The sequence below is a fragment of the Camarhynchus parvulus genome, chromosome 27 (genome assembly GCF_901933205.1).
Source record: "Camarhynchus parvulus chromosome 27, STF_HiC, whole genome shotgun sequence".
NCBI classification, from domain to species: Eukaryota; Metazoa; Chordata; class Aves; order Passeriformes; family Thraupidae; genus Camarhynchus; species Camarhynchus parvulus.
In genome coordinates, this window is record NC_044597.1 from 3,565,131 (window position 1) to 3,583,043 (window position 17,913).

The following is a 17,913-nucleotide window of genomic DNA, read 5'->3' on the forward strand; positions in this document are numbered from 1 at the left end:
CGCCGGCCCGTTCTGGGGTCAGGGCCCCGACCCCCTCGCCTTGAGCTGTCCGTCCGCAGGGTGACCATGAAGGTGGTGAACCTGAAGCAGGCCATCCTGCAGGCCTGGAAGGAGCGCTGGAGCGACTATCAATGGGCCATAAACATGAAGCGGTTCTTTCCCCGCGGAGCCACCTGGGACATCCTCAACTTGGCAGGTCTGGGGGGAGGCGGGAGGTTCTCCCTCCTTACCGGGTACACTGGGCTGTTTTGGGGGTCCCCACGCGTGTATTTAGGTGTTGCCCTCCGTGTTCCTCCCTTTGGGGTATTATGGGGGTGCCTGTTGCATTTTGCTCCCCCCGCTCCCCCTTTCCTTCCCACAAATTCCCATTCCCAACTGTTCCCCCCGTTTTGGGGTCATTCCCTCCTTTTTCCCCATGGGAGGGTTCAGGGGTCAGCACAGTGTAGCTTTTGGGACAAGAGAAGCAGCTTCGAGTTGAGCCAGGAGAGAAATAAGTTGGAAATGAGGAGAAATTTCTTCATTGAAAGGGTGTTGGAACAGGCTGTGGTGGAGTTACCATGTGGATGTGGCTCCAGGGGGTTTGGGTTATGGTGAGATGCTCCTGGAGGTCTTTCCAGCCTTAATGATTCCCTGATTTCCTGATTCTAGCACTGCACAGGAGCCAGGTGCTGCTCCCAAGGCTGCTTCCCAGCCCAATTCAAGGGCATTTCACAGAAATCCTGCCAAAGGCTAGGACTGGTTTAAAGATTTGCCAGGCTCTCCTGCTAATTATAGAAACTTGGTGCTGGGATTTTCCCTGTGCAGCAAGGCCCGGGATAAATAAACAGAGCTGCTGCTCCAGGGGGTTTAAAGGAACCAGCCCCACACAGGCAGCAGCTCTCACTCCTCTGAGTGTGGGGCTCTTTCCCCTGTTCATGTTTTTCCCTTTTCCCCACCCTCCCATTGGATTTTCTGGCAGTGTCTGTTTTTTGTCACACCCTGTCCCCGCTGCTGAGCTGCCCCTGCTGGGTTTGTCATCTCCGAGGTGTGGCTGGAGGGGCCAAATGGAGCTGTGGCCGTGGGGAGAGGGATTTGCTGTGGATGGATTTGCTGGGGGTGGGGGTGGTTGGCTCGAGGGCCAGCCCTGCTGCTGCCCAGCTGGTCCCTGGGGCTCCCAGGTGTCTCTTGCCACCCTGGTGGCACCGGCTCCTGCTCCTCTGGCAGCGAGGCCTGCGGGGTGCTTGGCTTGGCCTCATCTGTGTATCCCCAAAAACAGACACAGAGAGGATAATTCCCTATTATTTCTGCAGGAATGAGTTTCTCCTGGCCCACATTTAGCCAGGGCTCAGTGGTTTCTTTTGGGCAGCTCCTGTGCCAGGAGGAGAAGGAGCCCTGTCCCCTTTTCCTTTTGGGAGCCACACGGGCAGGATGCTGGCCCTGACTCTGAGCACTGTTTGCACACAGGGAGAGCCCATTGCCGAGGTCCTGATGGCTGGAACAGCAGCTCCCTTCCTCACCACAGCCCCCAGAGCTGTCCTTTCCCAAGCTCAGCTTGGAAGTACAAAGGAGGGAGAGCTGGCACGAGCTGCCAGGATCACGGCAGGGCCTGGCAGATCGCTGCTGACACGTCTGCAGCAGGGAGCAGCATGTGGCTGGCTCGTGGTGACACCCTGGGATGGGCTGGGGAGGGGATGGCTGCCAGCAGCCTTCTGTCCTCATCCCAGACCCTCTTGGCCCAGGATTCAGCCTTGGAATGACACTCAGGGAGTCTCCTGCACTCAGGATCTGCTGGTGCCTCCTCCTCCTTGGCTTTGGGGTGACAAATTCCCACCCGGCTGCTGCTCCCCCTTTTACATCTGGGTGCTCTGACCTACTTGCAGGCTGTTCTGCAGCCCGGGGCCTGCTCAGGGAGGTGCTTCCTGCACTCTGCCATGGTTCAAATGGGCAATTAAAGGCTTGGCTGAGCAGATGGGACGGGCAGAGCCCCTCGGGCCACCGAGGGCCAGACGGGCAGGGCTGCGCCCAGTGCAGGGGACTGGTGGCCCCAAGCTCAGCCCCAGGTGCCTGGGTAAAAGACACTCAGTGGAGGCTGCAGGAGCCTCCTGGCAAGAAGTGGGAGGGAGGAGAATGTGGAGAGCAGCAGCAGCAGTTTCGGGGCTGGAGCAGGAGGCTGCGAGCTCTGCCTGAATTATTCAGGGATTAGAAAGTTGTGGGATTCAGTGAATTTAGGGGAAAACTGGTTTGGAGTCTCTGTGGTTGGTACAGTTGGACTTTGCCAGCTTCCCTGTGGGATGAGGGGAGAACAGAGTGTGTGTCCCCATGTGCTGACCTGGGACCCTCTTTCCTTGCAGAGGCTCTCCTGGAGCAGGCCATGATTGGGCCATCCCCAAACCCACTCATCTTGTCCTACCTGAAATATGCCATCAGCTCCCAGGTAAGGACCTGCTGGTGCTGCTGGGGGTCACCTTGCAGCCTCAGCGAGGTTGGGCAAAGCAGCTGGGGTGTTGGTGGTGGGCAGACACCCCAAACCCCCCATGTGAGCCTCTCTGGGGCTGGGCAGACACCCCAAACCCCCATGTGAGCCTCTCTGGGGCTGGAGCAGACACCCCAAACCCCCATGTGAGCCTTTCCTTGGCTGGACAGACACCCCAAACCCCCATGTGAGCCTCTCTGGAGCTGGGGCAGACACCCCAAACCCCCATGTGAGCCTCTCTGGGGCTGGAGCAGGCAGTGGAGGGCTCACTGTGTGCCCTGGGCAGGGATGTTTCCATAAATAGCCTCTGCCATCGCCCAGGGTGGCAATTCTGCCCCCCGAGAGGCTCCGCACTCGCTGTGAGCTCCACAATTCCATATCCTGGCATTTAATATCGCCTAAAGTTTGTGTGAAACCCATCAGCCATCACCTAAAAATGTCTGTTTGGATTTGTGCCGGGTCAGCGCCCCAGCCCTGGCCCCGTCTGCGGTGACAGGCAGCGGGGCCGTGCCCCGACCTTGCCGTTCCTCAGCAACGAGCCCCTGCGACACCGCGCTTGTTTTGGCTTTCTCTCTTGTAGATGGTGTCCTATTCCACGGTGCTGATGGCCATCAGCAAGGTAGGGCTCTGACAGGTGCTCTCAGAGGTTTCACTCTTCACCCACAACCCTACAAATCCCTTTCCCTCCCCACAAACTCTCACCAAATATAGGTCAAGTGGAAAGCGACGTCCTGGGCTGAGTCAGCAGCGGGCAGCCGGCGCAGATGAACGCCCAAGCCTTTCTGTGTCCCCCTGGGGATGGGCTGCTCTGGGTCCCAGGGGGTTTTGGGGGTGTGAATGCCTTGTCCCTCTGCCCTGGGGGGCCTGGCAGGCTCCTGCCTGTGTGTAACCTCATCCCAACTGCTGGAAACCACATCCCGCTGCGGCCGGCGGTGCTGGCAGCGCTGTGGGGATCAGAGCTGGCCATGGAGGAGCTGCCAGGGCCTGGGCCATGCGGCTGCAGCCACACACCACGCTCAGCTGTGCTCTGTGTCCCTGTGCTGCTTCCTTGGGGACACTGAGCACCCTCCATGGCTGCCTCTGTTTGGTGTTGGGAAGCTCCTCACAGGCTATGACAGACCCCCCACTCTCCTCCTTGTCAGGGTGGCCAAAGGAGGAATGACTTAAGGGAAAATGATTTCTGTTGTTGTTATGGGGATGGAGGGGAGAACTTCGCTGGCAGTCAGCATTGAAAATTTTGGGGGACTGCAGGCTGAGCTTGGAGCTCTGCCGAGGTGGGGACCCCTGCATGGGTCCCAGGGGGCTCTCAGGGGAGGGTAGAGCAGAGCCCAGCCCAGCTTTGCTCCGAAGGGCTCGGGCTCGTTGCTGTTAGCCCGTGCCTCGTCTCTGCCCGTTCGGAGGGGCGGGCACAGCGCTGACCTTGACAGCCGAGCCTTCCTCCTTCAGCGCAGCGTGGGCCCAGCGCGGAGCTGCGGGCAAGCTCCGGCCCGGCGGGGCTCCCCATCTGCTCCGGGAGGAGGCGGGGGGGCCGCGCTTCTGCTGCCCCCCGCCCCCAGCCCCGCGGCCGGCCGGGCTGTTGGCGCTGCCAGCCCCACCGAGCCGGGGGTGGGCAGGGGGCTGGCGTCCGGCCACCACCGCCGCACCGCGGCAGAGCAGCCCCTGCCCGAGGCTGCGGAGAAAACCCAGCCCCGGCCCTGCTGCCGCGGCCCCACCGCCTCTCACAACCCCGGGAGGGCACGACCTGGCCGACAGACAGCGCTGACCTACTTCTCATTCAAGTGGCTTCTGGGCAGCTGCCAGGGGGAGTGTCCTGTGGCCGCAGAGGCTGGCCCGGCCCTGGAGGAAGGGCTTATGCTTGTGTGGAGCTGCCGGAGCAGTCCCCGTCTGAAGCCTCTCTGTGTTCCCCTGCTCTAGTTCGATGACTTCTCCCGGGATTTGTGTGTCCAGTCGCTCTTGGAGATCATGGACATGTTCTGTGACCGCCTCAGGTACTGTGTGGTGTTCCAGCACTGCCAGCTCTGTCCTGGCTGTGCCATGGGCAGAACCAGGAACCAGCAGAGCCTGGGGGTCCTGTCTGATCCCAGAATACTCACCCTGGCAGAGGAAGGCAGGTTCCCCCTCCAGCTCTGTGTCCCTTACCAAGTTGCTGCCTCGTGAGTGCCAGCACAGGGACAGCAGAGGGAATCCAAACCCCACCAGCTTTGTGGGAAGCTGCCAGAAACTCCCCCTATTCTGAGAGAAACCTCACTGTGGTTTTCCTTCCCAGTTCAGCTGGATGGGGTGGGTGTAAGACCCATGGTCCAAGGGTCTCTATTTCCTTTCCCTCTGCACCTTCCCAGGCCCCAGCTGCATGTCCCAGTCTGGTCCTGCCCTAGGCACTGCCTTGTTTTTTTCCTTTATGCTTTTCCGCTGGTGTTGCAGGACCCAGGGGAGTCCAGACAATTCAGGCCACAAAAACTTTTTTAGAAAGCTCAGAAATCTTCCTGTTAACCCCTGACAGCCTCTTCTGGGAGGCAGGAACATGTGGCAGGGACAGTGGGAGGAGAAGGAGGATGAGGAAGGCTCTTCAATGAGATGAAATGAAGCAGCAGCAGCAATGAATATGCATCAGTGGCAGATGTTGACAAGGAGCTGTCGCTGGCCAACTGCAGAGCCGGCCCTTAATCCTCTCCTGCCTGCTCTGATCCTCTGCTTAATTTGATCAAAACTTCTGGCCCCAATGATTTGTGCATCAGGAGGGGAAAGCGTTCACCTCTCGCAGCGCGCTGATCAATGCTGAGCCTCCCTTAGCAAGATAATTTGATTAAAAGCTTGGAAAGTTTCCCTGTAGTGGAGAGGCCAACGAGGAGGCTGCATGGTGGGGGCTGGGGGTGTCTCCTTCCCCCTGGCACAGCAGGAATTCTGGTGGGATGAGCAGATTGAGATCTACAGCAGAGGAGTGGGCTGGGAGCCCAGGACCTGGCTTTGGGTTCTCTAGCCTACCCAGTGTCCGTGCCTCAGTTTCCACACTCACAGTGAACATATTCCCACTTTTCTCCTGTCCCAGCTGCCATGGCAAGGCTGAGGAGTGCATCAGCCTGTGCAGGGCGCTGCTCAGTGCCCTCACCTGGCTCCTGCGCTGCGCCACCTTCTACGCCGAGAAGGTGAAGGATCCTCTGGAGCAGGCAGCAGCGGAGAACCAGCTGAAGATGTGCCTGGAGAGGCTGGAGAAGGTGCTCAGCAGCACCAAGAACCGTGCCCTGATCCACATTGCCAAGCTGGAGGAGACCTGTACGTCCCTGCCCTGCATGCTGGCCCTGGAGAGATGTCATTGGCACCTCTCCCTTCCCCCTGCCCGGCTCCTGCCGCATTGTCCCTGCGGCTCCAAGCCCATCCATCTTCCAGCCCTGTTGCTGGAACCGTCTCCTCCCTGGCTCTGTGCCACTCTCTGCCCCCTCCCCTGTGTGCTGCCTTTGGAAGAGGAGCAGAATTAATGTGAAGGCTGTGGGAGCTGTTCCTGGGTGCGCTGTGCTCCCACAGCCTGGCACAGCCCCACGCCTTCATCTGTGTCTGGCCAGGAGGCTGTGCCAGGCTGGGCTTGGGGTGGGACCTGCTGGGAGCACACAGATCACCAGTGGGGACTCCCAGCCTCTTCAGCCTGCTGTGGGCCTTGGAACTGGCCTGCTTGGTTTCCCCATTTCCCTTCACTGAATCCCTGCCTTCCCTCCCCAGCCTCCTGGAGCACCGTGGAGCAGTCCCTGGTCAAGCTGGGAGAGAACCTGAACAACCTGGGCAGTTCCCCGCTGCGGAGCCAGGCTGATGACTGCGTGTCCCTCATCAAGAGGTGGCTGTGTGCTGCTGCCCCACGGGCTCAGGGGGTGAAATGGGTCTGAGCCTTACTCTGAGTCCCCCAAAATCCTGCTCTGAGGCTCCTGCCTGCCTGCACACTGGCTCCCTGCTTCCCCGTCCCTTCCCTGCTCCAGCAGGGGCTGCCCAGAGGAGAGAGGACAGAGCCAGTAGTGGCTTGTTGCAGAAGAGTCTTACCCAGGGGTTGCTCCTCTGGTGACCCTGAGACCTTTTACTATCCCTCAGCTGCTCTGGCCACACCAGGGCTGCTGTCCCTGCTCTGGATCCCCCTGGAATTGCTCCCAGGGCTCGAGGGCTTGGCTGAGCCTTGGAGCTCCTAGGTGTTCCAGTGCCTGCCCCAGGGGCAGCAAAGGTCAGGGGTTTGGCCAGGGAATGGGAGTGGGACAGGAGGAGCAGGAATCTGTCCCTGCAGGGCTCCAGTGACCCTGTGCTGTCCTCTTCCACCCAGCATCCCCACCATGCTCTCAGTGCACTCAGAGCAGCTGAACAAGACAGGCTTCCCCACCGTGCACGCTGTGGTGCTGCTGGAGGGCACCATGAACCTCACAGGAGAGACCCAGCCCCTGGTGGAGCAGCTGATGATGGTGAAGAGGATGCAGGTACAGAAGTGACAGTGTGTTCTGCTCAGGCAGCCTGGGGCTGTGGGGCCAGGCCATGTGCCTTCCCTGTGCTGGTCCTGCTCCAGGGGAGCAGCAGGAGCCCATCAACACCTCAGCAGGGCTTTGGCTGTGCTGGGGGATGTGCTTTGCTGCCAGCCCAGCACTGGGAGGGTTTGTGTGTGTGCCCCACAGCGCATCCCCTCCCCTCTCTTCGTGCTGGAGATCTGGAAGGCCTGTTTTGTGGGCCTCATCGAGTGTCCTGAGGGCACAGAGGAGCTCAAGTGGACAGCCTTCACCTTCCTGAAGGTAGGACCCAGCCCCAGCACCAAATCCCTGCCTGCTGCTGTCCTTTCCCTGCTCCTGCTGAGGTCTGAGCTCTGCCACAGCAATCAGTCCTTCTTGCTTGCAGTGTGCCTCTTGGGGTGCTCACACCCCACAGTGTGCCCCTTGGGGTGCCCACATCCCACAGTGTGCCCCCCCACCCCACAGTGTGCCCCTCACCCCACAGTGTGCCCCTCAAGGTGACTTCCACCCCACAGTGTGCCACTCACCTTGTGTCCCTTGGGATGTCTTCCAACCCCACAGTGTGCCCCTCACCCACTCAGAATTCCCCTTGGGTTACCCCCACACCCCAAAATGTGCCCCTTAGGGTGTCCCACTCCTCACAATGTCCTCCTTAGGGTGATCCCCACTCCCCACAATGTGTCCCTTGGGGTCTACCCCACCTGAGCCCACTCCAGCCCTCCTGTCACCCCCTGAGCATCAGCTTTGCTGTCAGGGGCCTCTTTTCGGCCCAGCCTCATTTTGCTTGGCAGACTGAGTTTTCCTGAGATGTTTTGGGGGAAGTGTGGCTCCAGGTGATGGTGGAAGGACACTGCAGAGGGGAACAGGGGCACAAAGTCCCCTGGGTGCACACGCTGCTCCAGAAATGCTGCTTTCCTGGGGCTGGGAGAGCAGCTGTGTGCAGCTCTGTTGGTGTGGGCTGCTGCTGCTGGGGGGTCCCAGCTGTGGCATGGGGTCTGCCCTCATGTCACTCTGTGCCCTGTGTTTTTCAGATGCCCCAAGTGCTGGTTAAACTCAAGAAGTATCCCCAAGGGGACAAGGTGAGACTGATGGTGCTGTACCTGCACGGGGAAATGTTCCCTGTCCCAAAAACCTTCCCTGCTGGAGCAGGTGGGGACAGGGGGAGGTGGGCTGGTGAGCTGAGTGCTTGCTTTGTGTTTGTCAGGATTTCACTGAGGATGTGAACTCTGCCTTTGAGTTCCTGCTGAAGCTGACCCCTCTGCTCGACAAAGCCGACCAGCGCTGCAAGTGAGTGAGTGCTCAGCATGGCACAGCTGCCACAAGCACCCTGTCCTCAGTGTGGGGTGCTGGGGCAGCTCCTGGCAGGGCTGAGTTGGTTTCTGATCCCATTTCTTCTTCCTGAGGAGCTACTGCTGCTGCCACATGCGTGAGGCAGTGAGGGTGTGACAGCTGAGTCGTGTGTGTGACACCCAGAGCTGCTCTGGACCCTGCAGCACCCTCAGAGGGGTGGGACAGCAGCCAGCTCACGATCCCCCTGCCCTGTGGCACTGTCTGGGGTGACAAGAATGCTGTCCTTGGGGCTACAGCTCTCCTCTCTCTTCCAGCTGCAACTGCATGAGCCTGCTCCTGCAGGAGTGCAGCAAGCAGGGGCTGCTGTCCGAGGCCAACATGAACAACCTCATCGACAAACGGTACAGCCACCCCAAAGTCTGGGGAACCCCCACAAGGGGGGCTGGAGCAGCTGGTTTTGGGGGGTACATGAGGGAGCAGCTGTGCTGACACTGAGGGACTGCACCTGGGACATGCATGGTGGCCTGGGGGGACAGGATGCTGCTTTTGGGACAGGCTGGGTACAGGCAGAGTCTATCCCCTCAGACAGGCAGCTGGTGGTGGCCTGAGGCAGTGGCTGTCCCTTGAGGGTGCCATGGGTGGGTGGAGGGAGGCAGGGTGATGGATTCCTACACACTGGCCCTTCTTTGGGGTCCCCCAGGGCCGCAGACAAGGAAAACTCTCCATCGCTGAAATCGGCCGAGAACGCCAATATCCAGCCCAACCCTGGGCTCATCCTGAGGGCTGAGCCCACTGTCACCAACATCCTGAAGGTCAGTGCCCTTCTGCAGCCCTGCTGGGCTGGCTGGGCTCAGGCCTGGAGCCCTTTGCCAGCAGCATCAGTCTAAGCAGGCAGCCAGGGTGCTTGGGAGGTGCCGGGTTTCTTCCTGCCCTGGGGTGGAGTAGTGGAGGAATCACTCGAGCATTGCTGCTCCATTGTGGAGATGAGGAGCTCCCCTCCTCCTTCCCAGGAGAAGCTGTCAGGTGGCATGTCATCAGTGCCAGCAGCCTGAGCCCAGCCAGCTCTGCCCGGCCCGCTCAGCTGCTCTCTGTATCTCCCCTCTTCCCGGGGGACTCCCCCTCTCCCTGTGTCACTCTGGTTATTTCGCTGCTACTGAGTGACAGGGGATGTTTTCCTGCTGGAGGCAGGGGCTCAGAGGTCTCCATTCCACCTCTCCCAAATCCTGCAGGTCCCTGTTCCTTAAGGTCTCAGGGATAGCTCTTGCAGCTGGTCAACTCTATACCCAAAAAGCTGGAGTTTGCTGCTACTCTGTAGCACACATCTCCCATGACTTCCATTTCCTCTTACTTTTTGGCTTGTAGACCATGGATGCAGATCACTCCAAGTCCCCCGAGGGCCTGCTGGGGGTCCTGGGTCACATGCTGTCTGGGAAGAGCCTGGACTTGCTGCTGGCAGCAGCAGCAGCCACTGGGAAGCTGAAATCCTTCGCTCGGAAGTTTGTCAAGTGAGTGTCCACATGGGTGGCACTGTGACTGGTGACCAGGGGTCTTGGGGAACAGGCAGCCCCCTAATCTGCCCCCTAAATAGGCCTGGATGTGCCTGTGGCCCTGTGTAGCATTGGAGAGGACTGGGATCTCAGGGATGCTGCACCCCACAACACCCCATCTTTGTATGAACAGGACAGAGAATTGGAGCCAGGCTGGTCTGGGGTGTTCAGAAAACTGAAGGCTGTGGCCAAGCCCTGGATCCAGGGCAGTGTGTCCCTGCCTTCTGCAGACACACATGTCCTAACCAGTGCACACACAGCAGCACACCCGTGGGGCTGTGTGATGGGCTCTCCCAAGGTGGCTTGGGGGGTCTGTGCTCTGAAATGTCCTCAGAGCTGGCTCTGGGGAGAGCCCCTTGGTGTGAGTGAGCAGCTTGGCTGGACCTGTGTGGCCACAGGGAGCAGAGACAGGGAGGAGGTGACGTCCCTGTGGTGCTGGAGGGTATCTGCAGAGATGGGCCTTGCATCTCCTGCCCCTCTGTGCTGGGCTGGAGTTTGGGGGGGTTCTGCAGGCCAGCCCTGCTTGTGTCAGGGCTGGGAATTGTGTGGTTGGACTGATCATGCTTTGCTGCCACTCTCTGCCCCTCCAGGCTGAATGAATTCACCAAGCAAATCACCGGGGAAATCTGTGAGTGCGTGTTCGTCCGTGCGTGGGGTGATTGGAGCTGTGCCCCCCCTGCTGCCCCAGCTGGGGTGCTCTGGGGCCTGCCTGGGTTAAACTGGGACTGGCTGTGGCACCAGAGCCAGCTGAGCTGTGCCAGGCCTGGCTGGGGGTGCTGGCAGGGAGGGGGCCCTGTGCCAGCAGGGATCTGGGGACATGCTGCCTTCATGTGTGTGTCCATTTCAAATCTGGGGTGTTCCCGTGGGCTCCCTCTCCCCAGCTGAGCCTGGGGGCCCCTTGGCTCCCTCCCTGGAAGGGGTGATGTGTCAGCACAGCCCAGATAAGGACTCTGACTCTGTGTGATGAAACTTGCAGAATGCTCTGACCTTCCGTGGTGAGGGGGGCCCCACTTGGGCTGGGGCTGCCCAGAGGAGGCCAGAGCTGCTCTGGGGGCTCAAGCAGGGGCAGATGAGGTGGGGGGAGGCACTTGGAACATCCCTTTGTTCACACTGGGGGGATTAAAAACTCTGTGTGGGGGAAACAGGGCCCTGGCCCCCATGCTTGTGGGGTTCTGCTTCCCTCCTCCTGCTGAGGCCAGAGAGCCCCAAGGTTTTTATTTCTCCTCCCTCAGCCAAGAGTGGCCCAGTCCGGGCTCTGCTCTTTGACATCTCCTTCCTCATGCTGTGCCATGTGGCCCAGACCTATGGCTCAGAGGTAAGGATCCTTTGAGGGGGATGAGAGGGTGGGACTGGATCCTGTGAGGGAGGGGAAGGATGCGGCTGGATCCTAAGAGGAGCTCTCAGATCTGCCAGCTCAGCCCCTGCTCTGCTGCAGCCTATCAGCCTCCTCTAGTGGCCAGCCTGCCACTGTCCCTGCAGCCACTTCATAGCCCAGAGCACAGCACCCAGTGCCTGTCACCTGGAAATCTGTCCCTGGGGCTCTCTGGGTGCCAGGACTGGCTGTCACCTCCCTGAGGACTTGGGCTGTGCTCCATTGGTGGGATCAGTGGGAATGCTGCTTCCAATGGCCTTGCAGCTCACCAGACTGCTCCCAGTTTGCCCCTCCAGTTTGGCACTGGTTGGCATGGCCAGGCAGTGTCAGCTCTCCCTGTCTAAGGAGGAACTCCCAGCCCTGCTCGGGAAACCACTTTTGGTGTTTCGACATCTGTGTGTGCTGGGAGGTGAAACGATACCGAAACCCTGGGAATGCAGAGAGGGGGAGAGAAGGGTCCTGCCCAGCCAGCCCAGGGAGCAGGGAGGGGAGAACAGGCAGGGATGGATGTGCCCAGGGCTGTGCAATGAGATCTCATCCCCCCCTCCCATCCCAGCAGCTTTCCTGCCCAGCTGCTGCTGAACAGATGTGCGAAACTTTTTTTGGACAAAAATAGTGTCCCCTGGGTGACACAGGCTGAGGGGAGGAAGTGACATGTGGGGTTCCCAGCTCATGGCCCCTACAGGGGTGACCCCAGCCCTAGGGACCTTATGTTGGCTTGTTGGGGTGGGGGAACAAAGGACTTGTTTGAGCTGGACACTGTGACCCCGTGGCCACACTCCCAGCTGGCCTGGCATCTCTGCTCTGAGCTGGGCTGTGTTCTGCTGGGAAGCACCCTGGTGTTAGGGGAAACCACAACCCACAGAGGGGAAACCAATGCCTCAGAGGGCCTGACCAGTGCCCTGCTGGGGCCTGACCAGTGCCTGTCCCTCCCTCCGGGCCACAGGGCGGCGCTGTTCCCACGGCCATGAGCACCCCAGGGTGGGGACAGACCCCAGGGTGAGGATCCCCAGCAGGGTCCCCACCTGGGGATGGGGATGCAGACCCCGTGTTGGTTCCTTTCCAGGTGATCCTGTCAGATTCCAACCCTTCAGGTGAGGTGCCCTTCTTTGAGACCTGGATGCTGACCTGCATGCCCGAGGAGGGGAAGATCCTCAACCCCGACCACCCCTGCTTCCGCCCGGATTCCACCAAGGTGGAGTCCCTGGTTGCCCTCCTCAACAACTCCTCTGAGATGAAGCTGGTGTAAGAGCCCTCCCGTGTGCCCACCCTGCCAGGTCTGGAGGGAGCCCCCAGCCCCACAGCTGGCTCTGAATCCCCATCTCTCTCCCTGACAGGCAGATGAAGTGGCACGAGGTGTGTCTGAGCATCTCAGCTGCCATACTGGAGATCCTCAATGCCTGGGAGAATGGAGTCCTCACCTTTGAGTCGATCCAGGTGGGGCTGCTGGGGGGCAGAGTGGAGCTGAGGAGGGGACAAGGGTCCAGAAGTTCTGGGGTACTCTATTCTCCTGCCCTGGTCGCTCTGGCAGCTGCCTTGGAGATTGGAAGTGGGATGTGGCTCCAGCCCCTTGTTCCTGCTCCAAAGTGCCCTGTGGGTGGCAGTGGGACTGGCAGGGACAGTGTCACCCATGGAGGAGACAAGGGCTGGGACCTTGCAGTCAGGACCCACAGCCCTGGGAGGTGATGGCTGCACACCCACCTGGCTGTGCTTATCTCCTCTCCTAGAAAATCACAGAAAACATCAAGGGGAAGGTGTGCAGCATGGCAGTGTGTGCAGTGGCCTGGCTGGTGGCCCATGTCCGCATGCTGGGCCTGGATGAGCGGGAGAAGTCGCTGCAGATGATCCGGCAGCTGGCCACGCCCCTCTACGGGGAGAACACGCTGCAGTTCTACAACGAGCGGTGAGCTGGGGCCACGGGCCTGCTCCTGCCCTGCAGCTGTGTCCCAGGGCCACAGCTCCTGCCCTGCTTCCCCTTTTCCCCTTCCTGATCCTGTGCCATCTCCTGCCCTGCTTCTGCTGCCCAGTGCCATGCTGCCTCCTGTCCCCTTTCCACTTTCCAGTGCCATTGTCTCGTGCCCTTCTTCTTATTCCTAGTGCCATGCCATCTTCCCTGTTTCTGCTTCCCAGTACTGTGCCATTCTCTGTGCCCTGCTGTCCCCTCCCTGTGCCCTGACCCCATCTCTCTGTCCCAGCGTGGTGATCATGAGCTCCATCCTGGAGCACATGTGTGCAGACGTCCTGCAGCAAACGGCCACGCAGATCAAATTCCCCTCCACTGGCATGGACACCATTCCCTACTGGAACCTTCTGCCCCCCAAGAAGCCCATCAAGGAGGTTCTGACCAGCGTGTTCACCAAGGTGCTGGAGAAGGGCTGGGTCGACAGCCGCTCCATCCACATCTTCGACACCCTGCTGCACATGGGGGGTGTCTACTGGTTCTGCAACAACCTGGTCAAGGTATGAGAGGGCAGGAGGGACTCCTAGTGCTGGGCAGGGTGCTGAGGCCAGGAATGGTGGGTCTAGTTTGTGTTCCCAGTGTCCTGGGTTCTCAGGTAGCTGTTGTTAATTGCTGCCCCGAGATGTGCAGGATGTCTCTGCTTTGGCCTGCACGGCTGAAGAACGAGTCTGGACTCTTCACTTTTCAGTCTTGAGGTTGTTTATCAATTCTTATCTATACAATTTTCTTGCTCAGCCGGGCTGCTCATCAGGGCAGCCTGACGCACCCCGGACCGGTGTTGTCCTTTTATACTACAAACTACATATAACATATTTACACTTAATTCCCAACACCTATCACCTATGTTAGACAGTGCACTTCTACTCTAAACCAATCCCAAAGTGCCAACATCACTGCAGAAAATGGAGAACAAGAAGAAGAAGTAGAAAGGCTGGGCACGCCCAAGTTCCTCCATCTTTTCCCCATAACCCCCATACCAAAAATCCTAAAATTGACATTTTCACCCTGTGATCATTTTATTATTATACCATTCAAACCCCTGTGAGTTTCAGGTCCTCATACAAAGCTGGCAACTTGCTCCAGGGATCAAAATCAAATCCCCAGGTGTTTTGGGCTGTGTGCCAGGGTCTCCGAGCCCCCCGGTGGGGTCCTCAGCAACTCTGGACACCCAGAGGGATGCGCTGAGTTCTGACACTGGGTGTCCCTGGGCTGGGTGCTGGGACAGTTCTGGCACTGTTCTGGGCAGGGCCACCTCTCCCCTCCACCCTGCAGGAGCTGCTGAAGGAGACGAGGAAGGAGCACACACTGAGGGCTGTGGAGCTGCTCTATGCCATCTTCTGCCTGGACATGCACCAGCTGACGCTGACACTGCTGGGCCACATCCTGCCCAACCTGCTGACAGACTCCTCCAAGTGGCACACCCTCATGGACCCCCCCGGGAAGGCCCTGGCCAAGTAAGACCCCCAGAGCAATGGAGACTGCCTCCTCAAGGCCTCTTTGGGGAGATGGGGGGATGATCTGTGCTGGGATGAGGATCCCAGATACCCAAATCCCACCGTGGCTTTGGCAGTGCCAGCAGTTCCCACTCTGGTCCCCATTCCCTGCTGTCCCCTGAGGAGGAGGAGGAGGAGGAGGAAGCTGCTGTGTGCCACACCCCATTGTCAGGTGGGCTGGCAGCACCTGGCTGTGTCCCTGCTCTGTCCCCAGGCTCTCTGTTTGGTGTGCCCTGAGCTCCTACTCCTCCCACAGCAAGGTCCAGGCCTCAGCCCGGCAGAAGAAGAGGCACAGGGAGGACATTGAGGTGTGTCTGGGTGGGGCAGGGGCTGCCTGGGGGCTCTCTGTGCCCAAAAGCAGCAGTGGCTGGGGAAGGTGAGGGTGGCAGGAGTGGGTGGATAAATCCAGACTCCCTGCCCAGCTTTTCTGGCTTCTCTGAGACCTTCCAACCTTAAAATTCAGGATTCTCCCTTTTCTTTTTTGGGCAAGGGGCTGTAACGAGCTGCTCAGCGTGTGTCCAGCTTAGACTGGGGTGCTGTGGGTGAGCAGAGATCAGATGCTGGGCTGTGGGGTGACCAGCCCTGTGCAGGGTGAGGGGCTGGTGGGGCTGACCCCCCTCTCCCCCCAGGATTACATCAGCCTGTTCCCACTGGATGACACCCAGCCCTCCAAGCTCATGAGGCTGCTGAGCTCCAACGAGGAGGATTCCAACATCCTCTCCAGCCCCAGTAAGTGCAGGAGGGGAGGGGGGAATGGCTGCCCTGCCTCCCTGTCCCTTTTGGGTGTGAAATGTGCATTTGCACAAAACCCCTTCCCTTCCCAAACTGGCCGGGTGAGGGTTTAGAGCTCTCAAGTGTTTTTTTGAGTTATCTTGGAGTTTCTGCATTTGGGAAAAGCCAATTTCTTTATTTTTCTGGTCAGAACAACTTCAAAGGATGACATTACCCTTTCCTTTCATACCAATGCCCCACACCCTAGGAGCTCAGGGGGTCTTTGTGTCCCTCTAGCCATCCCTCATGAGACCACAGCTGGAGGTGACATTCCTGGTGTCTGGGGCCAAATCCTGACATTCCAGTGCTGTTAACAAGGCTGAGGCAGAGCGGATGAGGCCCCTGGTCACATCCTTGTCCCTGCAGCGTCACGGGTTACGACAGCTCCGGCCGGGATTTGCTGGGGGGGTCCATGTCCTGCCCAGTGGGTGCTGTCACAGTTCCCACATACATTGTCCACACTCCTGGGCAGTGAGTCAGGACATTCTCAGGTCATTGTTTCTCCCTTTATCCCAAATTACTCTAGATATTAGTTTTCGACACATCCATTGACCTTCAGTTTCAGTTTGGTTTCATTACTGTTGAAATATGGGCTTTTCCCTTTATTTCACTTATCTTCTTTTACCTCCTGAGGCAGTCCCACCTCTTCCCAGTGACATTCAGGACTTTTTTGGGCTATTTGCTGCAGTGATGTGGAAATGCTGTTTCCTGCAGCCACCATGTAACTCATGTGATTCCATGAGAAAAGTGTGGGAGGGCTTTCTTTTTCTGGTGAGCATCCTCAGAGCAGCACAAGGTGGATCCTGCAGATTAGGGCAGGGGCTGTGGGGTGTGCACAAGATCCTTCCCAAAGGGATTCCCATCCCATTGGAGCAGACCTGACCCAGTTCTTCCCACAGGAGTTGCCCAGCAGTGCTTCACAGCTAGGGTCAGCTCAATCCTCCTGGTCTGTCCCAGGATTTGCTGCTAGATTTGGACGTGCTTCAGCTCTGATAGCTGGATTGCACCCTGACAGTGAGATGGGAGGGCTGCTGTGCAGCTGTTGGACATCTGGCTCGCACACAGGATGTGTAATGTGTGTGTTGCTGCTGTTCTCCTCTGCTGCTGATCATGACACTCATGACACCACGTGTCACATCCCAAAAGCAGTGTGGGAAACCTGCCTGGGCTCCGTGTGGGCTGGCAGAGGGGACAGGGATGGGGCAGAACCATCTGTGCTGTGTTTTTGGGGTGCCCCACTGGCACAGACTGTCAGGTACAGGGGGCCTAAACCTCTTCTGCTCCACAGTTGCCTCATGGCAAAGCCCCTCCCAGAGCTGGGTGACCCCGAGTGTCCAGAGCTGGCCAGCGTGGGCACAGTGGCTCAGCCAAGGGGGCCATGAGGCTGTTCCTGACTCTGTTCCTGCCCACAGATCGTTCCATGAGCAGCTCACTCTCTGCCTCCCAGCTCCACACTGTCAGCATGAGGGACCCTCTGAACCGGGTGCTGGGTAAGGTGGGGATGGCTCTGTGGGGTCACATCTGACCACTGGGACACCAGTGGGAAGGTCAGGCCTCCCAAAAGTCACCTGACTGTTGCTGTCTCCCTGTCCCCACAGCAAACCTCTTTCTGCTCATCTCTTCCATCCTGGGGGCCAAGACAGCTGGCACCCACACCCAGTTTGTGCAGTGGTTCATGGAGGAGTGTGTGGAGTGCCTGGAGCAGGGCAGCCGTGGGAGCATCCTCCAGTTCATGCCCTTCACCATGGTGGGTCCAGTGACACCCCTATCCCTGCCTGGGAATGCCCCAGGGGCCCACAGCATGTGGGACACACTCACCCGTGCTTCTCCTCTGTCCCTGGGCAGGTTTCAGAGCTGGTGAAGGTGTCCACCATGTCCAGTCCCAAAATTGTCCTGGCCATCACTGACCTCAGCCTGCCCCTGGGCCGCCGCGTCGCCGCCAAGGCCATCGCTGCCCTGTGAGCTGGGCTGCTCCAGCCAGGGGGGATCCCTGCTCTGGGGGGATCCCTGAGGAGCCCAGGGATCCCTGAGGAGGAGCCCAGGGGTCTCCCTGGTGCTCTGCATGCCTGGGATGGCCCCTGTCACTGCAGCTGCTGGAGGGCTGCTCCTTCAGCACACAGAGCCATCTCCTTGCTCTGCCTCATGGCACTTTTGAGACTGAGACACCTCCTAATTTTTTTTATTCTGTAAATCAATCCTTTTGTACAACCAGCTTTTGCCTCATCTCATTTGTGCTTCTGGGACTCCCCAAAACCCCTCGATCCTGGGCCAAACCCTGTGCTGGGCAGGAGTGGAAATCTCCCTCACCCTGTCCTGGACCTGAGAGTGGCTGGTGGGCTGCCTGTGCTGCTCTCACTGGGTGGGGCAGGGATGCTTCCCTGCTGTGCTGTCAGCCACAAGCAGGATCTTGTTGGGAATTCTGCCTCATGAGCGTGAGGTCTTGTTGGAATTCCTCCCCATGAGTGTGAGTTCTTGTTGGAATTCCTTTCCATGAGTGTGAGTTCTTGTTGGAATTCCTTTCCATGAGTGTGAGTTCTTGTTGGGATTCCTTTCCATGAG

General features: G+C 59.0%; 1 protein-coding gene across 1 annotated transcript; it reads left to right on the top strand.

The window, feature by feature from the left end:
• Positions 1-17,565, top strand: MED24 (mediator complex subunit 24). Its single transcript, XM_030966103.1, has 25 exons — positions 1-196; positions 2,331-2,413; positions 3,033-3,071; positions 4,367-4,440; positions 5,499-5,722; positions 6,164-6,275; positions 6,747-6,897; positions 7,090-7,203; positions 7,953-8,000; positions 8,126-8,208; positions 8,526-8,612; positions 8,912-9,023; positions 9,574-9,716; positions 10,349-10,386; positions 10,991-11,073; positions 12,197-12,375; positions 12,468-12,567; positions 12,858-13,033; positions 13,326-13,590; positions 14,363-14,544; positions 14,798-14,891; positions 15,213-15,312; positions 16,767-16,844; positions 16,953-17,101; positions 17,200-17,565. The coding sequence occupies exons 1-25, from the start codon at positions 67-69 to the stop codon at positions 17,314-17,316; spliced, it is 2,961 nt and encodes a 986-aa protein (XP_030821963.1). The 5' UTR covers positions 1-66; the 3' UTR covers positions 17,317-17,565.
• The last annotated feature ends 348 nt before the right edge of the window (positions 17,566-17,913 follow it).